General features: G+C 53.4%; 1 protein-coding gene across 1 annotated transcript in view; it reads right to left on the reverse strand.

Annotated features, from left to right (window-relative positions):
• LOC132319256 (protein VAC14 homolog) overlaps positions 1–21912 on the reverse strand; it is a gene marked incomplete at its 5' end in the record, with an annotated part of 87830 nt that overhangs the window by 41166 nt on the left and 24752 nt on the right. The window contains 3 exons of the mRNA XM_059829579.1: positions 12787–12858; positions 14721–14820; positions 14868–14900. Of these exons, the coding sequence (XP_059685562.1) occupies positions 12787–12858; positions 14721–14820; positions 14868–14900 (205 nt within the window). The remainder of the gene's footprint in view (positions 1–12786; positions 12859–14720; positions 14821–14867; positions 14901–21912) is intronic.

Below are 21912 nucleotides of genomic sequence, written 5' to 3' on the forward strand. Positions count from 1 at the left end.
ATAGGAGCCAAGAGGGAAACAACAGTGAAATCACAGAATCATAGAATGTTTTGGGTTGGAAGGGACCTTTAAAGGTCATCTAGTCCAACCCCCCTGCAGCGAGCAGGGACATCTTCAACTAGGTCAGGTTGCTCAGACCCCCGTCCAACCTGACCTTGAATGTTTCCGGGATGGGGCATCTACCACCTCTCTGGGTCAACCTGTGCCAGTGCCTCACCACCCTCATTGTAAAGCATTTCTTCCTTATATCTAGTCTAAATCTACCCTCTTTTAGTTTAAAGACCTATCCCTCTTTTAGTTTAAAGACCTTGTCCTATCGCTACAGGCCCTGTTAGAAGTCTCTCCCCATCTTTCTTCTAAGCCCCCTTTAATTATTGAAAGGCCGCAAGAAGGTCTCCCCGGAGCCTTCTCTTCTCCAGGCTGACCAACCCCAACTCTCTCGGTCTTTCCTCATAGGAGATTGGTTCCTCTCTCTGATGATTTTTGTGGCCCTCCTCTGGACCTGCTCCAACAGGTCCGTGTCTTTCCTGTGCTGAGGACTCCAGAGCTGGATGCAGTATTCCAGTATTGACACGCGGAAACAAACTTCACAACTCACACACAGTTACAAAGCAGGCATGTTTATTGCGGCGCCGGGTGCAAGGGGATTTCTCCTCAAAGCTTGCACACCGGGTTAAAATCATGACAGGTGTTTAAAACAGTTAACAAAGTTAGTTACGCCTCCTGGTTCTACCCCTTAATTAACTCTTGGTTAATACTTTTCTTACTTCATCTTAAAGTTACAGTTCTCTTTTAATTCACCACGCATGCTCAGAGAGTAGGGGGCTTAATTGGGTTGGGGCTTTTCTAGCTAGGAGGTGTGTTCCTTAGCATTATAATGAGATTATAATGAGACAAGTTAACTCTGGGGCACTATTTTGGCAGTCCATCCTATTTTTCTAAGATTCGTCCTTGTGCTAATCATTATTGCTAGTTAGCAGAGAGTTAGTGAAGACAGTCTTTATCTCTAATATGTCTAAGTGCCAGGTGCAGTTGTTATGAAGTATCTTCTTTACATTCTTCTTTCTTACTTTTAACCCTTGTTTTTCAAGATGTCCTGTAACAGAAGTAATCAGTCTTTTAAGTAGTTACTGCTAAACAATGCAGAAGCTACCAAAAGAAGTTGAAGCAGGTACTTTCCTCCTCACAAGCAGCATATCATTGCAGTGCTTCTCGTATTAAATTCTCTTCTCTGCTCTAAAGGGTCCCTATTTTCTCTGCTCCCAAGATAAACTCCAGAGCTATTCATGGGGTTTCAAAGAAAGGCACATGTAGTTTACCTGCCTTGGAAAAAAAAAAAAAGGGGGGGACTCAGAGCTATGAATGGAGAATGTTTACTAAACACTGCACAGACAAATTAACCAAAGAGCAAACGTTAATGGGAAAACCTGGGAGCAGAATGAGAAGCACCACACAGCTAAAGCTGTCCCAAGCACTTAGGGCTCCATCAAGGACCACAAGCCCTGAGCCTGATGATGGCTGTTGGATGAGTTTCCCTCCCCCAGGTGGAAACACCTCTCACTGTGCTGTGCTCAGACCAAGGAAGGAAAAAGCGATACACCCCCCCACATCTAAAGGCATGCCACTCCATTCAAAGGTAAATTTTGATTTATTTAGGTAAACTGCCTGTCCAGTTTTAGCACCTGCCTCTAGAGTATATTGATTTCATCCACCCCTACCCACAAAAACTTTTGACTGAGTGCTGAGTGATGTGGAGTCAGGTGGATTTAGACACGCACGCTGCTACCAGGGGACCGGATTTTTAACCTATTTACAAGTATTCGTTGCTTTGAAGCTGCCTGAGGGTCAGCACGCCCTCGCTACTGGAGGTTCTTGCTCTGCGCAGGCACTAAGGAAGACATTTCTGGTGACAGGTTATTTTAAAGCACAGCAGAACATACCATTTATGACCTCCTGAGAATTATCTCCCAGACAGATAAGGAACAAGGGCAAAACTTGTCTATTTAACATGCATTTGGGTTACATGACTGTTAAACATGTTACAAATCTGTAATGTGAAAACTCATCTACACAATGTATGTAGGTGAGCAGGCACGTCTTTATTGCAGCACTGGACGCACAGGGGATCGCTTCACCTTGTGTGCGTGTCTAGTTTCTCTGCTACAAAAGTTACATACAATCAGAGTATACATATTCATCATATTTCCAGGAAAAAATTAACATATTCATACAGTTTCCGAGAACTCATTAATATATGTAAATGCTCGTGACGCATGCGCCTCCAGGTACACAGGTGATCATCTAAGGTCCTCTGGTGGTCGTCCATACTCTTCCTCATGGTGTCCTTCAGTTGAACCCAATCTTTGCGCATACTCAGGTTGGTTGCAAAATGCCATTCTTGGAATCTTCCTAAGTTTTCCTCGGTTTACTGACCAGGCCTACAACTTATCATTCTCTTGACAAGCAAACCCTACCTATTCACAATGCTACATTGTTCAACAGTTAGTTTATGATGAAATCACAGATAAGTCATACCTAGTTACCTTCATACAGAATATATATAATTTAATTTTTATTAATCGCTCTCTGGATTATACTTTTATATCAATATCCATACTTAAAATAATCAATGGTTATTTCTATTAATATCTATTGATTGGCATTCTTGATATTTGAATCAAGGTGGGAAAGGTAAGGAATTTTCCAAGCAGCATCATTGGTGTATACCAGGTCACATTGTCACGGGACTCAAACAAGACTTTTCTATTCAATTCTTCATCGTTCCATCTCGTTACTGTTAGTTCCGTAGTATGGAACGGCAACACCTTGGTGAGGTTCCTATGGTTATTGTTTCTACCTTAACAACCCTAACTTATGCATTTGTATTTTATTATTTTATTGATTAATCAAATTTAACCTTTCTATATGATCATATTTTGATTATTTTAGAAAATCAGAGTATTTACAACAATTCCCCCCTTTGAAAGTTTTGAAAATTATTTCAATGCTTTCCTTTTAATCAGTTAAGCAGATTATGTGGATCAAGTATAGATGCCAAACGAGTTAATCGATTCAACATCCTCCAAATTATAATATATAGTATTACTGATAAAACAAGACTGATCAAAATCAGTATCAGGAGAACAACGATGGGGTGGCATAACTTATTTAGGATGCCTGTAGCAGTAGGTGACCATCCGAAAAGAGCGTCCCACCATTTATGTTCCGCATCCTTTTCCACCCTCTCTAAAACACGGTGTATTTCTTCCACATTGTGATGGACAGTTATTAAAGTTCTTTGTCCGTTTTCCTTGATTTTTTTCAAAATTTTGATTAAATCCTGGTGTTGTAACAATTGTTTCACTAAAGTGAGATTCATTCCAATGGGTGCAGGCAACAGTTCCTGAATTAATGTATAATTAGATTGCAAGAGCTGGTGAGATGTGACTGGAGCCAAATACGAGAAATCACATCCTGTGATTTCAGTGAAATTATAAACACAAAAATTTGAGTGATTCCGAGTATCTATAACCACATCATCTATGGATATAAAATCACAAGCTGTTCTCAAACATACACAGCCCTTACCAATCTCTATATAAGCACTGTTTCAGGGTTTTCATCACAGCGAGTCTCAAAATGACAAACATTTTGTTCAGTATCTAAACAGATATCCTGACCTCTGATTGCATTACCTTCACAGATGAACCCTTGTTGTTCTCGTACAATACATGATTCCAAATCTGCAGTTTGCCATTTCTGTCCCACTTTTTGGGCCCACACTCTATGCTCAAATGGATAGAGTATGGTTCCATTGTGATTCAATCCTAATGCAATAACAGGGTAAATCGAATATATTGATGCATTATGTATAGTTAATACAAAGGTTGTGGCTGTACTTGTGATGGGATCATAGGTAAAGTTTACCAAATTCCACAAGGACTGGAGTTTTTTCTCTAAATTAGTGGCACTATCCCAAATTATTTTCCAAATGTCGGTGGGGAGAGTGCCTTCTTCACCCTCTCTTATGATTGAAGCGGCCACTGATTGCGCCCACAGTTGAGCCTGGATACAACTGAGAGCCAAAGAGAGGTTATCTTGGACCACACCGAGTGCATCTACAACCAATTCATGGTCTTCCACATTCACCTTTTCCCATTTTGGTAATATATTTGACAACAGCCACTGGTTAGTTTCTAAAGCCAATAGGGAAGATTGCAAAGGCCATTGTAATTTAGCCAATTCACTAATTGTAGTAGCCAATTTGTCTCCTGACATATTTTGCTAATTTGCCTTTTTAATGTCTGATTCATTCTTTCTATGTTTCCACTCGATTGAGGCCTCCAGGGGGTATGTAAATTTCAGGTAATTCCCAGAATTTTACTAATATTTTTTACTACTTCTGCAACAAAATGTGGGCCTCTATCAGAAGATATTCCAATAGGTACTCCAAATCTTGGCATTATTTCTTGTAACAACCATTTAATGATTTCCTTTGCTTGATTGGTCCGACAAGGAAAAGCTTCAGGCCATCCTGTAAAAGTATCAACCCCCACCAGCATGTATCGATGCCCTTTTTGTCTGGGTAATTCTGAAAAATCAATTTGCCAATAATCTCCAGGTTGTACTCCCGATTTCAAGGTTCCCATTGGAACTTTTCTCTTTACCACCAAATTGTTTCACAAACAAATTTTACACCACATATCTCTTTAAAAAGGTGACTAGTGCTTCTGGACCCCAATGGCACTCTTTATGTTTTGTTTGTAATATTTCTCTCATCAGAAGTGGGGGAATTACTACCTGTCCCTGAACTGTGACCCACCATCCTGCTAAATTCCTTTTTGCATCTAATAACTTCCCTAGTTTCTCATCTTCCTCCGAATATTTAGGTTTCTCTTTTGGTAATGTAATGTTCTTTGTGGGAATTAATGCCATCTGTAAGGCATTCCTTTTTGCTATTCCTTTAGCTGTTCTATCAGCTAATCTGTTCCCTATAGCTTCTTTCCTATTTCCTGATTGATGTGCTTTACAGTGCATGATTGCCACTTTGATCGGTCTCTGGACTGCTTGTAACAATTTCAGTATTTCCTCTTTGTATTTGATGTTTGCCCCTTGAGAGGATAATAGTCCTCTTTCTTTCCACAATATCCCATGGACACGCACTACACCAAAAGCATACTTTGAATCAGTCCAAATATTTCCTTTCTTTCCTTCGCTCAGTTCCAACGCCTTCGTCAAGGCTATCAGCTCTGCCTTTTGCGCTGAGGTATTGCTGGGCAAAGCATCAGCCTCTATGACCGATCTCTCCGTTGTTACCGCATATCCAGCGTAGCGAACTCCATTCTCCACAAAGCTGCTACCATCTGTGTAGAGCTCCCAGTCAGGATCCTCCCATGGTGTGTCCTTCAGGTCCTGTCGGCTGGAATACACCTGTTCGACAGTAGTTAAACAGTCATGTTCCAGTTGTCCTTCTTCCTGCACAGGATTCAGGAAAACTGCAGGGTTAACTAGGTTAGTTGTTTTTAGTATCACATCATCTTGCTCTGTCAATATTACTTGATGCTTCATCATCCTGCTGGGAGAACGCCAGTGACCCCCTTTTGTTCCAAAACAGTCACCACCATGTGTGGTACATATACCACTATTGTCTGTGTCCCAGAGTTAACTTTCCATTTTTTATTAATTGCTCTCTGGATTATACTATTCTATCAATATCCATACTTAAAATAATCAATGGTTGTTTCTATTAATATCTGTTGATTGGCATTCTTGATATTTGAATCAAGGTGGGAAAGGTAAGGGACTTTCCAAGCAGCATCATTGGTGTATACCAGGTCACATTGTCACGGGACTCAAACAAGACTTTTCTATTCAATTCTTCATCGTTCCATCTCGTTACTGTTAGTTCCGTAGTATGGAATGGCAACACCCTGGTGAGGTTCCTATGGTTATTGTTTCTACCTTAACAACCCTAACTTATGCATTTGTATTTTATTCTTTTATTTATTAATCAAGCTTATATGATCAAGTCTTGATTATTTAAAAAAAAATAGAGCATTTACAACACCCTGAGCTGAGCGGGGCTCGGCCCGGCTCCGCTCCGCTCCGCTCCGCTCCGCTGGGCGGGGCCGAGCTCGGGTCGTTTCGGCTCCGCTCCGATCCGCTCCGATCCGCGGGCTCGGCTCGGCTCGGGTCGTTCCGGCTCGGCTCGGCTGCTCCGGGCTCGGCTCAGGTGGGCTCGGCTCGGCTCGGCGGGACTCGGCGGGACTCGGCTAAGCTCGGGTTGTTTCGGCTCGGCTCGGCGGGACTCGGCTAAGCTCGGGTTGTTTCGGCTCCGCTCCGATCCCCTCGGCCCGGCGGGACTCGGGTGGACCCGGCGGGACTCGGCGGGACTCGGGTGGACCCGGCGGGACCCGGCGGGACTCGGCAGGACTCGGCGGGACTCGGCGGGGCGGGTCTGGGCCGGGCCCGGTGCCGGTGCCGCAGCCCCCGCCCAGGCGAACCGGCCCGGGCGCTGCCCACGCAGGAGCTCTCCTCGGGCGGGTCCCGGGACACCCCTGCCGAGCTCCGCCGAACCCCCCTCGCTGGGCGGCAGCCGGCGGGACCGAGAGACCCCGGCGGGCGCAGGGCAGAGGCGCGGCGGTCCCGGCCCGCCCCTCCCCTCCCCGCCCCTCCCGGGACAGAGGGGTCCGCAGCGGCTGTCCCGGGGCTGCTGCCCCACGCCCACCCGTGCGGCGGCACCGGAGCGGGTGGAAGAGGCCCCCGGCTGCCGACCCCAAACGCGCCCCCCCGCAGGAGCTCCCGGAGCGAGGGGGCCCTGGCCGGGGACGCCCGGCGGGCTCCAGCCCCGGGACGCGGAGCAGCTCCCCCGGGAGACGGTTCCGCCGCCGCCGCCGCCGAGCCCCGCTGCGGGGAGCGGGGTGGGGAGCGTCCCGCCGGCGACCCGCCACGTCCCGGGTGGGCAGCGCGCGCGCGCACCCGCGTGTGCATTTGCTTTTCCCCGCGGCCGCTTCGCTGCAGTTGTGCAGCCTAATTGTCAAGAAAACTGACGAGCGCCTTATTTCTCCCCCCATAATTTCCCTTCGCTGCAAATAAAACAGGTTAAAGGAGTGGGCGCAAAGCTGTGACAACAGGAGCCGGGAGAGGCTGATCCGGTCTGGGGCGTGCACAGCTGGCAGCGAGACGGGAGCCGTGGTCCCTGCGTTCGACCTCCCCCTTCCCTCCCCCTCGCTTCGCTTTAGGATGAAGAAATAAAAGCGCTTTTGCTCCTAAAAGCATGGCTGAGGAGTAGGTTGCTGTCCTAGGGGTGGATGAGCTTTTGCATCCTCCCCGCAGGGAAGGCAAATTTGGGGGAAGATGGTCCCGCTGGGCATCCCTGGACCTCTGAAAGCGGAGGGACTGGCTGGCGGGTGGAGTACGGCAGGAATACATTGCGTATTTGGGGGTGAAGCTTTCCAGAAGGAAAGAATAAAGGGACTGGAAGGGGGTGGCAGCATCCCACGGGTGGCAGCAGGCGGGGACCCGTCGGCTCGGCTCGGGGACGAGCGTGTCCCGGCAGCTTCCTCATCTCTTCGGCTAATGTCTCGACTCGGACCTCAACCCCGGACCTACCGCTGACTTTTCCCTTGCTTTGCTTGAGCAAACTGGCTGTATTTTGCTCGCCCGGCTCAAATCCAGGTGCAGACGCACCCGAGGCACTGCTAATCCTCGTGTGACTTTGGGGAGAAGGGACAGAAGGAGCAGGAGGAATGGGGACATCCTAGAGCTCAGGAAAGGAGGTGCTGGCAAGTAACTCGGTGAGCCTGGCCGCACTCCCGACTCAAGAGTGTCAGCTAAAAAAATACCCTCATTTATGCTGTGCTTTAGAAGCCCCAGATGTTATTTTGGCTTTTCTGCTGGGCTTGCCTCCGCGCCTGCCGCCTCTCGCTGCCTTTCGATATCGCGGGGTGGATCCCAACACCTGCCCTGCCTTCGGAGCCGGGATCCCTGGAGGGATCCCAAGGAGGGATGCAGCCTGAGAAGCCTCGCTCCCCCTAACCCTCCAAGGCCCGCAGACGTGTGAGAGGACAGCAGCTGGATGCTCCCTGCAGGGCCAGCACCCTAAGAGCACCCAGTGCTCCCAGTGCACCCAGTGCTCCACGCGCAGCTGAGCACCGAGAGCGGCTCCGGAACCGAAGGGAAGGAGCAGCAAAGGGAAGGAGCTCCAACCACGGTGGTTTTTGCCCAGCTCCATGATTTCAGCAGGCAGTAGAAAATGTCCCATCCCAGGACATCCCATCCCAGGATGTTCCATCCCAGGAGCAGAACGCCTGGCTGGAGCCGCCAATGGGAGCTACGGAGCCTGCGGCTGGGCTGAGCGCTTCCCGGGGCAGCAGCCAGCCTCGAGCATCCGCCTTTGATGGAAACCTGCGGCAAAGCGTGACTGTGGCAAGTGCCGGAGCATCCTCGCCCGCCCGCTGCTTGTGCCGGCCATCGGTGGGCGGCGGGTGAGGAGGGAGGGCTGCATGCCCAGCGCCGGCGGAGAGCGATGGGCTGCGAGATGCTCGAAAGCAGCCAGGAATGGAAAAACCCCTTGATGAGGGCAGCAGGAGGCAAAACACTCAGCCCTGCCTTGAGGTTTTTTAACGGAGAGTGCCCTGCGCCTTGGGGATAATCCTGGGAAAGATCCCCTGTAAGAAAGACGGGGGAAAAATGCTGTTACTCAGCCTCTCCCAGACTCCCTATTCTGCCTTTTCTCTCCACGGAGATGAATAAACCGAGATGTCACATTTGCAGAGCAAGAGAAGGAAACACCACCAGAACCCCCAAGCCCCCACCGATGGGATCAGACAGGTTCATTTAGCAGCTAACGGCCAAAACCGCCTCCCTCTCCTGCACCGACCGTCACCTCCCCACGACGAGGGTCCTCACCCCATTGGCCGGGCAAGGAAAATATGGGAGACACCTTGGAAGCTGCTCAGGCTGAAGCCCTGCTCCGGGGAACGCGATGGTTAGCAAACACGGGAACTGTGGGCTCCTCTTCCTGCCGCCCAGCCCACCTTTTCCCAGCTCCCCCCCTTCCCCAGCCCCGGTGCTGTGCTCCTGCTGGGATCCCAGGGAAAGCGCTGGGATGGAGCAAATATCCCCCCCGGGGACCTGGCCTTTGAAGGAACTTGGCCATTTTGGGAGGATTTTCCTCCCCTACGCACACTTCCCCTTCCTCCCCTCCACCCTCTCGCTGACCCGAATTAGTCCCAGCCCACTCCGGTGCTGCCGCTCACATGTGGTTCCCATTTTTCTACAGGAAAACCCATCAAATCCTTCCAGGCAGCTCCGAGTACAGCCAGTCCCAGAGCAGCCTCGGCGGGTAGGACAGCGAACTCATTCCCAGGAGCTGGTTCCCCCCTCCGGCTCCTCCAGCCCCACCGGCTCAGTGGAGGCATCTCCCATCCTTCCCGGGGGGGTCCAGCCCCAGGAGGGGGCTGGCAGGGGCCAGCCCAGCTCCTGTTATCCCAGCAGGAATAATCCTTAGGCAGAGCAACCAGGCTCCTCCATCGCAAAGGTCACGCTGCTGATGGCTCCCAGAGCGGTTGCAACCCTAGATCCAATCTCTAGCCTGGGGGAAATTGGGGTTTTCCCCTCCGGCTCCCACTCCATGGGGCTGCGGAGGGTATCGGAGAGCCCAGCGTGATGCCCCATAGCCTGGGTGAATTAAAACCTCATTAAGCACATGCTCTCTTGGGGTTGCAGAACCCATTGTATGATGTAAAATAGGCAATCTGAGAGCTGGGGCTTTTGGAGGTACAGGGAGGACTGCCGGCTCCCACCCCAAATTCACATCAAAGCCCGAGGGGAACCCGCGCCCAGCTGGGGCAGCGGGAGACACGTAAAAGCAGAGCCTGGATGTCCCCACGCCACTAAAACGCCACTCTGGATCTCCGGCCACGGGGTTTTCCATGGCTGGGTGGAGGCAGAGCCAGGGAGAGGAGATTTTGGGGAGCGGGCAGGGGTCAAAGGGAGGCGCAGAGGAACGAGCCGGAGATGAGCGAGGAGAAGCCCGGAGACCTCGGTGCAGAGCTGGGGATGCTCACCGCCCTGCTCCATCACCCCGCGCCCGGCCGGGGGCTCGGATGGGAGGGAGCCCCGCTTCCTGCTTTGCAAATGGCTGTAAAAAACCAATAAATAAAAAAATAAATAAAAAGCTTTCTCTGGTTCCTCCTTTCTGCAAGGCATGAGGGGGGGATGGAGAGCGCACAGTTCAGAGCAGTGTATTTTCGCAGGCTCGCTGCCTCCCGACACAGAAGCTTCCCTTGTAGCGCTCACAGCTGTTTGGATTTTACCCGAGTTCATATCACAGTTTATCAAAGGGGCTGCATTTTTTTTTTCTTTCTTTTTTTTTTTTTTTTTTTTTTGCACTTTGCTGAGTACAAGCCGAACGGTTCCCGCGAAAACAAACGCAGGTTTTGTTCTGCAACGCAGCAGCTTGGAGGGTGGGAGAGAGGAAGAGGCGACACGCGCTCCCCCCGGGGCCCCGAATCACTTGCTGGTGGGTCGGAGGGATTTTCAGGGCACGGGTTTGGCACTGGGAGCTGGAGGGGGCATGGTGGCATCAGCACACCCGAAGGAAGGAGAAGCGGGAGGGGATCCCGCATCCCAGCCCTGGGAGCATCCAGCTCATCCAGAGGTATCGGGATGTTTGGCCAAGCAAACCTCGTGTCCAGGGGAGCCTGAGAGCATCGAGGCCTGGGGGAAGAGGAGGATTTTGGTTAGCCCCAGCTCCTGAGCATCGCCCGGCAAGGGGCGGGTGACGGGCGGGGAGGTGGGCGAGCGAGGCAGGAGGAGAGGATGAGTTAAGGATGGGGTGGGGGGGCCAGGACGGGGCAGGAGGCCAGCGCATGACCGCAGGATGGTGGCATCCTGGGGCTTCGACATCCCCTTACCACCAAAGCAGACACCCGCCAGCTCCGTCCAGGATCCCTGGCGTATCCCTCATTATCTGAGCCTGTGGCTAAACACCCCATCCCACTCCCTCCCCAGAGCCCTCCCCACCGGGATGCTGGCAGGCTGTCCTTCCCTTCCCACCCCCCCAGACAGAGAGCACGGCCCTGGGAATGCTAGGCAGGCCGAGCAAAAAGTGATTTAACATGCTCCTCACCGCCTGCCAAGAGCATCGGATGTCTGTGCTCCGCAAGACACGCCGGCCCTCCACTCCCCCCTTCTCCGATTCCCCACCCCAGTTAGCAGGTTCAAACCCGCTTTGGGTTTTTTCCCCCTAATTTTTGGGGAGAAAGGGGTGTTGCACAGTCAGGTCCAGAGGCAGAAAAGTCCCCTTCCTGCCCAAAAAGAGGGGACCGGCCACCCCAGCACCATGCCATGGGCATCACTGTAAAGCCCTTCACGCACCCAACGTGATGTGCCGGTGCTTGTCCCCGGCTCTGCCCTCTTCGCTACCCAGCTCTCTGCTGGCCTCATCCCAGCAGGACTTTGAGACTTCAAGGAAAAGGCAGGATTTCCAGCCAGGTAACCTTTTCCCGTCTGCAGGAGCCATAAACCCGCGGCTGCATCACGAGACTTGGGATTTTCCAGCTCCCCAGCTCATGCCATAAATTGGCTGAATAACCTTATCTGCTCCAGCCTACGCCTTCCAGAATGGATGGAGAACCAGCCCACCTTCCCGGCATCCCCCAAAAAGCCAAGGACCATCCCCAGTCGAATGGCCAAGCCCCGCCGCCTGCGTCGCCCGGGATGTGGCTGAGAAGTCACCCCCAGGGCCCCTTCCACGCAGTTTAACCTCGGAAAACGCCCCGTGAGAAGGTGCTAGGCAGCGGGGAGGTTTATTTAACGGCTCTATAAAACAAGCTGAGACAACCCCTGCACACGGGTCCCTGCCTGGGGAGCAAAGCGCTGACTCAGGCGTCCTCTCGCACCCCGGAGTGCCACTGCTTGGTGAGAAAACGGCCTCTCTGGGCTTAAAAGTTAAGCCCTGCACTTCAAGGCATCCGCACACAACGTGCACGGGGATGTCTCTAGCCACTTGAGCGCATCCCGTAGCCCGGGGCGGTTCATTTGCCGTCCTGGCAAGGTACATCAGCCACGAATGCCTGAGCTGCTCCACCTCAGAGAGCAGCAAAAAGCCAGCTGCTTTAGTGCTGGGCTGGGCTTAGTGAGCTAAACCAGCTCCCGGAGCTCAGACAGAACCCGGGGAGAGCACGGGGGCTGCACAACCAGCCCTGGGGAGGGATGAGGGGGGGAGAAGATGGCTCCTTCCAAGGGCAGCAAGCTGCTAGGGCAGCTAGCCCTATCCTCAAACCGTGCTCCCAGCAGCAACACTGATGTCCACGGGGTAGGGCTTAGCCTTTCGCTTAATCCCCCCCACCCCATAGCACCGGTACCAACAAGCACGCGTTAAATCCAGCCTGCAAACCCCGGTGCGGGCTGAAAAGCTTGGTGCCGCTCCGCTGCCTGCCTCCTGACCGGCCGAGCAGCTTTCCCTCGGCAGGGTCTTTGCCCAGAGGACGGCCGTGCCGCTCCAAGGAGCCACGTGATGCTTTGGAAGCTCCTCTGCATTTTTCTGCTGCTCCAAGCCACCCTTGGGAGGCCAGCAGCTGAATGTGAGTATTTGCGTCTTGCTTAAGGGCTCCATTAAGTCCAGGACGGCCACGTGCCAGCTAGGGCAGATAGCTCCCAATTAACGAGAAGGCTGGAAGGTCTCGGGTCTGCTCATCAAGGTGAGAGGTAACACGGGGCGACGGCTGATGCTCCTGCCTCTGACAGCCCTTTGGGAGCCACATTTGAGTGCAAACACACCTGGCTCGAAAGGAGAAGGCGGTGCTTTGAATCCCAAGTTTCGAAGGTGGAATAACTTTACTGGCTTCCAGCCTAAAAAAAAGTCACAGGTGACAGTGAGAGAGACCGACCCCCAAAAGAATCCCTCGTCTGCTGCGATGCAGGAAACCGATGCCAAGCCAAAAAAAAAAATCCTTGGAAAGGACCCTGGGAGCGGGTTTGCCACCTCTCTGGTTCCTCAAGGGGAGAGGGGTGGAAAGCATGAGACGGCTTTTCCCTGCAGGAGACGGCGACGGGCAGGTGACCATCCCGGTTTGCCCCCTCGGCACATCCCTTCACATGGAGGGTCCCTCTTGCAGGCGTTCGCGAGGCATCTAAGCAGCTTTGAAGAGCCTTGAAGAACCTTTTCCTAGATGCTTCCCTTCCCTCCTCCTTCTGCCGGGGCTCAGCCTGGCATGTGAGCTCCGCCGCGGCCGTAGGCTCTCCCTCCATGAGGTCCGCTTGGGTGGTGGCATGGACGAGGCATCACACCGTGGTTTGATCTGGTGATGCCATGCTGGATCCCACCGGGGAAAGCGGCAGACCAAGAAGGGCACCTCTAAGGGCACCTCTTGGATGCACCAGCAGCACTGGCCGATGGACCACGGGCTGGTGCTGGGTTATCCCCCAGAGATAAATGGGGGATAAATGGGACCCTGCCCAGGCTCACTACTGCTCTAATGGCCCTGCTCCCTTAACGAGGAATAGGGCTGCTTCCCCTGCCAAGGGCTGCGCAAACCAGGGAGAACGCTACGAGTGGGCCCTGCCCACTGCCCTATCCTTACATCCCCATACGATTAAACCCAACATTGACAGACTCCTATCAGAAGCAAAAAAAAAATATGCTCAGCTAGATATTTTTTGGGGAAAACGTAATGTATTACATTAAAATTTAATGTAAGTGGGGGGAAACCTCTGAAATCCTTGCCCTGCAGCCCAAACAGCAGCTGCGACCCTGCCCACGTTTCATCATTTTTGCAACCTGCCATGCTTCGCCTCGACGCTCATCGCTCGCGGGATGAATCCAGCGACAGCTTTTCGGCGCACTCTCGGCTGGCCTGAAGACTTGGGCACAAACCGCTGCCCAAGCGGGTACGACTCGGCACCCAGCTCAGCTTAGCAGCTTTTGAGAGCTCTGCACGCTTTCTTTAGCGATCGCAGTGATGGGACCCTCCATCAGCACCTCGTGCACCCCTCCACCTTCGGAGAGGCAGCTCTCTTCTCCCATGGGAGCATGGCTTGGGTTTCTTGCTCTCCCCATGTTCATTTTGATGCCACCTCCCTGAAAGCAAGGGAGGAAAACCCAGGGTCCTGCCCCCTCCTCCCACCAAACTCCTCACCGATTTCTCCACCTCGCCTTGACCATTAAGCTCATTATTTCCCAGCGAGCCGAGGAACTGCTGTCCCTTGCCCCGCATTTCATTGCATTAAAGACGATGCCCTGCCAAATGCCATGACACTTGGCTTTCCAGCCTCCACCGCAGCTCCTTAAAAAGCCGAAGCAAAACCTACCAGCTCAGCATCGCAACACGTGGCTTTGGAGGACGAGGCTTGCGCTGGCTGAGCGTCACGCCGAGCCGGGCAGAGGGGTTCACTCGACTTGGCACCCCGAGCCCAAGCCTGTCTTCGTCCTCCGGCTGGTCTAGCTGTTCCTTAACGAAACGGGCTTTGACAACGCTATTTAATAAGGAGCTACTTTGCCTCTGGGGATGGGAGCGAGAAATACGGTGCCTCAACATGTGAAAGCCAAGTCCTGTTCGCTCTAAAACCATCTGCCGCTGAGCAAGGGAAGCTTGTAGAAACAGTTTTGGCTCCGAGGGAGCTGGGTGCTTGGGCTGCTCGACCCCGCCATCCCCAGCCCACCCTGCCCGAGGGGGTGCTCGGGGGCTTCAGCGAGGCTGGTGGGGTGCTCTGACCTGATGATGAAGGCTCCTCTGGTCTCCAGAAGTTTCCGTTCGCTGCTGAAGCGTTTGAGCAGGTTGATCATGAACTTGTAGAAGTAGGAGTTCATGGTGGTTTGAGCAGGTTGATCATGAACTTGTAGAAGTAGGAGTTCATGGTGGGGGTGGAGGGCGAGCACTCCAAGCCTTTCGTACCTGGGGAGGCAGGGGAAGGGGAGAGCAGATTAGAGCAGCCGGGGCCCTCCTACCAAAGCAGTCCTTAATCAGAGAGCAAACACCCAAACTACAGTCACAGCACTCGGCAGAGGAGGGTTGGGGCATGAAAAGATTTCCAAGCCTCATGTAACCGCGTCTGCTCGGTCCAAGCAGAGCCAGCCCTGCCGCAGCTCTCTCCATCCCAGGGAAAAGCATCATGCGGTGGTCCCAGCCCCTGAAGCAGCACGCAGGGATGAAACGGGCTTTTTGGGAGATCATCCCAGAGCCGTTCAGCTTCAGTAGCTGATAGGAGAAGGGAGCACGAGGCTCTAGATCAATAGGCAATCCCGTCTCCTTGGATACGGCATGTACACTCAGCCCAAAAACCAGATTGCTGCTGAGTTAAAGAGCCTTTAATTCAGCCCCACATGCCCCGAGCCCAGCGTGCACATAGCAGCAGACACACACGTTCAGCCCCGAGTCACGGCACGGCCACCGGTTTACGCTCGGTGACGTGCTTTCCCCCCGAGCAGGAGCCACTTGGTGCAACAGTGGCACATACAACGTGCCCCATGGTTGGCATAAAGTACTGGTCAAACCACAGCAGAGCTCCAAGCTTAGAGATTGTACCAAAAAATGGGTGGGTTTTTTTGTTTTTTGTTCTCTGTTTGCAAAAAATGTTTATAACAAAAGCAGCTGAAGGTTGGGGAAGGGAGACTGTCACAAGGGAGCAGCGGTCCCTCCAGCCTGGAGCATCCCTGCTCCTGGATGGGAGCTGGCTCAGGCCACAAACCCACTCGCCGCTTCTGCAGCAGCCCTGGTTTCTGCCCGGAAGGCAAACAAGGCTTCGTTTTGAGGCAGCGGCTATCACAGATCACATTCATAAACCTCAATGGCAGAAAATGATGGGTAATGAGAGCGGCCAGACTCTCCGAGCAAGGAGGGTGCGGGAAGTGCCCCGGCCGGAGGGAAGGGGAGGGTGCAAAAGCAGAGAGAGGAGAGGCGGTGCGCTCAGGAGAACCTAGATGTGCTCCAACACACCCAGAACCGATTCACTTCCAGGACACGAGGCTCTTTGGTGTTTTCTCCTTAGGCACTTTCCTTGGGGCCAGAGGATTTCTAGCGGTACGGCGAAGGGATGCTCTGCACCCTCCTGCCGCGCAGGGCACCCGCAGCTGGCAAGCCTCTGCTCGCAGCCTCTGCTCAGCTGGCATCCCCCTCTGCACCTCTCAGGGCCATTAATTCCCTTTTGCTGGGCTCCTATTGCTCGTTTAACAGCAAACGGTGCTCCGGGTTGTAAGGTGCACGGGCTGCTGCGAGGCACCCACTTGGAAAGACATCCTAACTCAGGCCGAGGCTGTTTGCAGGGCAGGTAGGCAGGGAGGGCTGGCAAAGGGGCACCTCCCAGCTCAGGGTTTGCTGAGAGCATCAGAAAAAACACCCCTTCAAACCCACAAGTGCAGGGAGCTGGCAGGTAAAGATTGCCACAGGGGAGACGGTTTATTTAGCAGGACGGCACTCAAACCGAGTGTTTGGAGAGAGAGTTTTAAAGATGAGTTTGCAACAAGGGGAGCTCTCTCCCTTAATTTCTCCTATGGAAAGACCATGTCTAACCCCGGTAAGGAGGGAAACTGGCACACACCAACGCCCCAAAGGTTATCCCCCCATTCTGAGAACAGCCAGTATTTCCATCAGATCGCCAAAGGAAACCTGAAGAGTTTGATTTATGTACGTTGTCTACTTCTATCGAGACTCAGCAGAGCACGGAGCAGCCAATTAAAGATACAATCAAGCCGCCAAAGCCCAGGAAAGCTGATGGAAAAGCCACTGGGCTGTTTTCCACCCTGCCTGTCCCGGTGATACGGAGAGAAGCAGACGTGGACTCAGCCAAGGCGGCTTCCCCGGGCTTGGATTTAGCATCCAAGAGAACATACACAGCCAAAGAAAAAGGAAAATAAAATATGAGGTTATCTGGACCAGAACCTGGCATCTCCTCCCCATGGGAGCCATGTGTTCACCCTGCCTTGATGCATCCCAAACTCCAAACCAGGCTTTGAAGCAGGCATCTCCCAGAGCACAAGTGTTGGCCATAGCATCGTGTTTCCCCTCAGCTGCGGGGAACATGATCCGGGCAAAAAAAAAAATAGGATCTAGCTGAGCCAATGCGCTCCAAAACAAAGGTGCGTTTGTTCGAAGGCAGGGAGCACCCGGCGTGAAAATCCAGCCGTGCCCCACGTGTCGTCACTACAGCTGCTCAGCACTCCTCAAAAGCGGGTTGAGAAGACACACGGTCGGGACAAGGCGACACGGAGGAGCTCTGCCTTCCGCGGCTTCCCCATCTCCCAGCCTGTGCTGCGGGCAGAGCCTCAAAAGCAAACATTGCTTTTCTTTCTGGTGCAGAGGGGAGGTGAAGAGCAGATGGAAACCATCTTTCAAAGCTGCAAAAAGGATCTTTTTTGTCCCTTTTGACAGCAGTGCCCAGGCATCCAAACCAGAGCCGCGCGGCGACCCAAGAGCTAGGAGCAGGCAGGACATCACACCTTCACCCCCACCAGCCAGTAATGCCCCACCGCTGTAGCTTGTCCAGGGGAAGGTCTGATCTTGGAGTTTCTCCCGTCTCAAGACCCCCAAAATTGTCTCTCCGATCCCCACACCACTGCCGGGGCCGGTCTCTCCCGGCAGGAGCACAGGCTGCAGCTCCTGCCCAGGGCTCCCTCCGCACGGCAAAGCCAGCTTTGTACCTTACCGCCGCCTCGCATGCCTTCCAGTGACAGCCCAAACCATGACACGTCCCAAAACACATCCCAAGGGAAAAACAGGAGGAAGCAGCAACTTTTCTGCCTCCCGAAAGGACCAGCGCTCCTGTGACTGGGGTGCCAGCAGCCATGTGCGCAGGACAAAGCCCAGGAGCCGTGCGGCTGGGAATGCCGGCGCAAGACAGACCAGGCAGAAGCACCCTCAGCTCCGCGCTCCCGAGGTGGTGCAGCATCTCCCGCATCTCAGGCTGGAGGCTTGGAAGGACCTGCTGGGTCAGCTGGTTGGCCAAAAGCCAACCTTGGAGATCAGATCCCGGCTGCGATCTGCGGGATGATCAACATCCAGCCTCCAGTCCTTCCGTCTTCTTCCACTGACTTGCTCCCGAACCTCCGACCCTCCCGCCCAGCCTGGAGGAAGCCGGGCAGTGGGTCAGGGAGCTGGGAGCAAGGAGGGACCAGGACACAGAGATGGCAAAACCAAGTCTTAGCCCTGTTTTTTTTTTTAGGAGAGGAAAGCGTGATGTGACAGTCTGCATGCCCCAGGGAGCTTCTCCATCATCCTTCGCCTCTGGGAGTGTCGAGACGGAACTCAAAAGGGATCATTTCTCCATCCCTTGCCCAGCCGGCACCCAGCAGCCACGCCTGAGCGTCCCCTGCATTTCCACCACGGCACGCCGTGCCGCAGCAGCCTTGCCAGAGCTCTGCCGGGGTAATGCCAGGGGTGAGCAACCAGCATGCAGGAATCTCCCAGGCTGCAAAAGGCTCAACCGAATCTCAGCTGGAATTTAAAAGGGCAAGACTTCTGCCAAGCAGGCAAAACATCTTGCAAAACCTCCCAATCCTCCAAACTTCCCGTTTGCTCTGCATTTAGAGGATGTCTAGGAAGCGGCTGGCACCTTGTTTGCCATCGTGTAACCCTCCCCGGCGTAGCCCGGAGCTCAGCTTGCCACCCTGCGGGTTACGGCTCAGCGCAGCGGCGTCCTCAGCTCAACAGAACCGTAGGAGCAGCTTGCAAAGTATTTCTACGAAGCACGAGAGACAAGCGGAGAGAAGTGTTATGAAAGCTGCGGCTTAATTAATTGAAGCTTGCACCTCTCCCCCTTCCCTCGAAGCGAGACTTCGCAGAGCCGTAACCTGCCAGATCGGCTGTTAACGTACCCGGAGCGGGGCTGGTGGCACATCACGGCTCTGTTGCCTTTTTTTTTTACTGCCACGGGGGAAGGAGCTGGAAGAAAGATCCTTGCTCAGAGGGATGACGAAACTCAGCCCAGATATCAGCTATAATCGGAACAAAAGGGAATTTTAGGCCCATGGGAACATCAGAGCGGTGAAACGAGTCGGTAGAAACAGCCTGCGAAAGGCAGGTGGAAATCGCAGCTCCGTGCCCGAAATGAGTCCGCACCATCCAGCCAGCCTGGACCCTTCTCAACGACTACAGCATCCTCCCGCATCCCGGGATGCTGGGCTACCAAATCACACCCCGAGGCAAGCTTCGCAGCCTGGGGTAGAGCCAGGGAGGCGAATGGGCTTCTTGCACCACCTAAGCCAGCACCAGCATCCATCCCCGCCACCCATGGGTGCTAGCTCGAGCGGAGCGTGGCGAACGCCTGCCGAAACCCCCCCAGTGCAGCCCCAAGCGCTCACCGGTTCGTGCCGTTCCCATCGCTCGCACGGCCATGCTATAAATCAATCGAGACAGGCAATTAGGGATCTATATTAAGGCCCTTATAAATATATATTGTATAGCAGCCTGGAACATTCGGGCCGTCTGGCTGCTCGATGGGCTGAGCTGTCTCGAGATCTGCAGCGGCCGAGGTGTCCCCAGATCGCTCCGGGGGGGTGGCTGGCAGACTCCGACATGAACTTGGCTTTTCCTACCTTGGCCGCAAAGTGCTGAACTTCACCGTGGCAGAAAACGCAACTTCCACTCATTTACCGTAACTGGTTTCAAACTGGTCTTAATTAAAAACGGTGTGGACTTGCTTAACTCCATTTAAACCAAATTTAAAGAAGATTGGACAGGAATTGATTCCTTTCCGAAGCAAGCTAAAGCTGGGTAAGCTGTTTAAAGAGTATCCACAAGGGTATTTGCGGCGGTTTAGCTACAATGATTTACCGCAATCCCTAATTGAAGCAATTTCAGCTCGGATATAGGGAGGGTGAGCTAAAAGCTGGCAGGGCCAAGCATCCTTCCCACCCGAGTGCCTTCCCCGAGGCATCACGTTTCCAGCTCAGTCCAGAGAAGGATGTCCCTCAGCTCCTTCGGGAGCAGCCAGGATAAACCCGGCAGCAGCCGGAGCTGGTCCGCAACCCTTCAACCTGCGCGGGGCTCGGCTCGAGCGCCGGCGGTGTGGGAGTCGGCGCTGCCAGATGGTGCTCGGCAAAACCCCGGGGCGGCGACGTGGGAATCTGCGCGGCGTCTCCCCGGGCAGCCTTCGCCAGGATGTTTTGAATTCTAGCTTTTGCAAACGCGGGGTGGTGAAGCCTCGCGGAGCGGGATAAAAATAGAGCCGTAAAAAGAGGCAAATCCTCCCCCTCCCCGCCAAAAACCCGGCGTGGGGCGTAGCTGGAAACAGATGCGAACGTGTCGGCAGCTCAGCCGGGCTCTGCAAAACCTCCGCTCTCCCCTCTCTGGAGTGCAGGGTGCTGCCGAGGAAAGAAAACCACCGAAATTACGGATTGCACGGCCACGGGCTGTGCTCAGCCTGCTTCTGCAGGGCTGCCAGGGCACAGGGATGCTTCTCCCCTTCCTACCTGGCTAAAGAGCTGTGCGTTTGCAATTCCCGAGACTTCAGCATCTCGCCCCAAATTGGGACCCCAGACAGGCAGGGGGACGTATTTTGATGCCAAAAGAGGCTTTTGCTGCACTGATCCTCTGGATCCCCCCCTCCCACCCAGGGCCTGTGCTCGTGCCTGCCTTGGAGGAAGGCAGCAGGCAACAATAGTGCCGATGGATTTCCTAGGAAGGATGGGAATCCGCTACTGCCTCATTTTTCTTTGTTAAGGTTAATCAATAAGCAAAAATGCAGCAGGGGTATAGCTCAGACAACGTACAGGAGAAGAAAACACCCAGCAGGGCTGCAAAACCAGGAGCGGTTAAGCTTGGTGGTGAGTTTAGAGCAGGCTGAGGCTACCGCACGGAAAGGTGAAGCATACGGAAGATAAACTGCAAGCAGGAACGAGCAGCAAGGGGTTTTGCCGGGCCATTTCTGCATCAGTATTCATTTTGCTAGTTTAATTCTTTTCCTCTCATTCCTCACCCCACCTTCCAATTTTCTTGCAACATCTTGGGGAAACTGAGGCAGCCCAGCAAAGTAACTACACGTGGGGTGCTTGGCTAGGAGTGACATTACCCACACCATCAACTTCTCCCGTGTCAGCCCCTGCAGATCAGTAACCCCAGCTTTTATTTAGAAATCCCCAACCTTTCCGGCCAGCCATGTGCTGTAAACATCTCAGGGGGGATCTAAGCCCGAAGGTATGCCAGGTGAATTATGGCTACGCTCTGGATGGTCTCCCCCGGGGTTTTCCACGGCATCCCAGCACCGCCGCTGCAGAGCACCCAGGAAAAAATCCAAATCACCCTTTTCTTCTAATTCCCCTTCTCTCCAAGAGGCAGAAGAGCATTTCTGAACGTCAACCCTCTTGCACAGCTCCATGCCAGTAGGGAAGGAGATGGCAGAGAGATGGCAGAGCCACCGACCATCAGGGACCAGAGCGCTGAGCTCAGAGCACTCAGGGGCAACAGGTCTCTCCTCTCTCGCTTGCTTGGCTCCTCTGCTCCCTGCTGTCGCACTCCTGATCCTGCAAAAGCTGTCGGAAACTGGCTCCTTCGAGAGCAAGTGGTCCCTTGTGCAACATCAGCTGTCTCCCTGCCTTCTGGGCAAAGGATGAGTGTGGAGGGGTTTCCCTGTTATCCTTGCCAGTTTAGTAAATCTGAGCCATCTGACAACAGCCCAGCTTTTCTTTCCTACCTTTCACGGACGCCCTGCACCCTACAGGCTCTCGCCCGGTGTTTTCGAGGCTGCCTTAACTTTTTCCAGACAGTCTGGAGGTGGGACCTCATCCTACACTGCCATCTCTGCAGATCTGTGATTACACAAACGAAGCCGTAGATAACGTAAAGGGAGTGATTCGGCTCACTGAGAACAAAATCCCTCAAAAAGATGTCGATAGGAAACCCCTATATCGCACCACACCTCAAGTTCGGTCCAGGCTCTGCAGCACTGCACGTTCTCCGGAGGGATACAGCAAGT

Source organism: Gavia stellata, chromosome 26, assembly GCF_030936135.1.
Source record: "Gavia stellata isolate bGavSte3 chromosome 26, bGavSte3.hap2, whole genome shotgun sequence".
Classification (NCBI taxonomy): domain Eukaryota; kingdom Metazoa; phylum Chordata; class Aves; order Gaviiformes; family Gaviidae; genus Gavia; species Gavia stellata.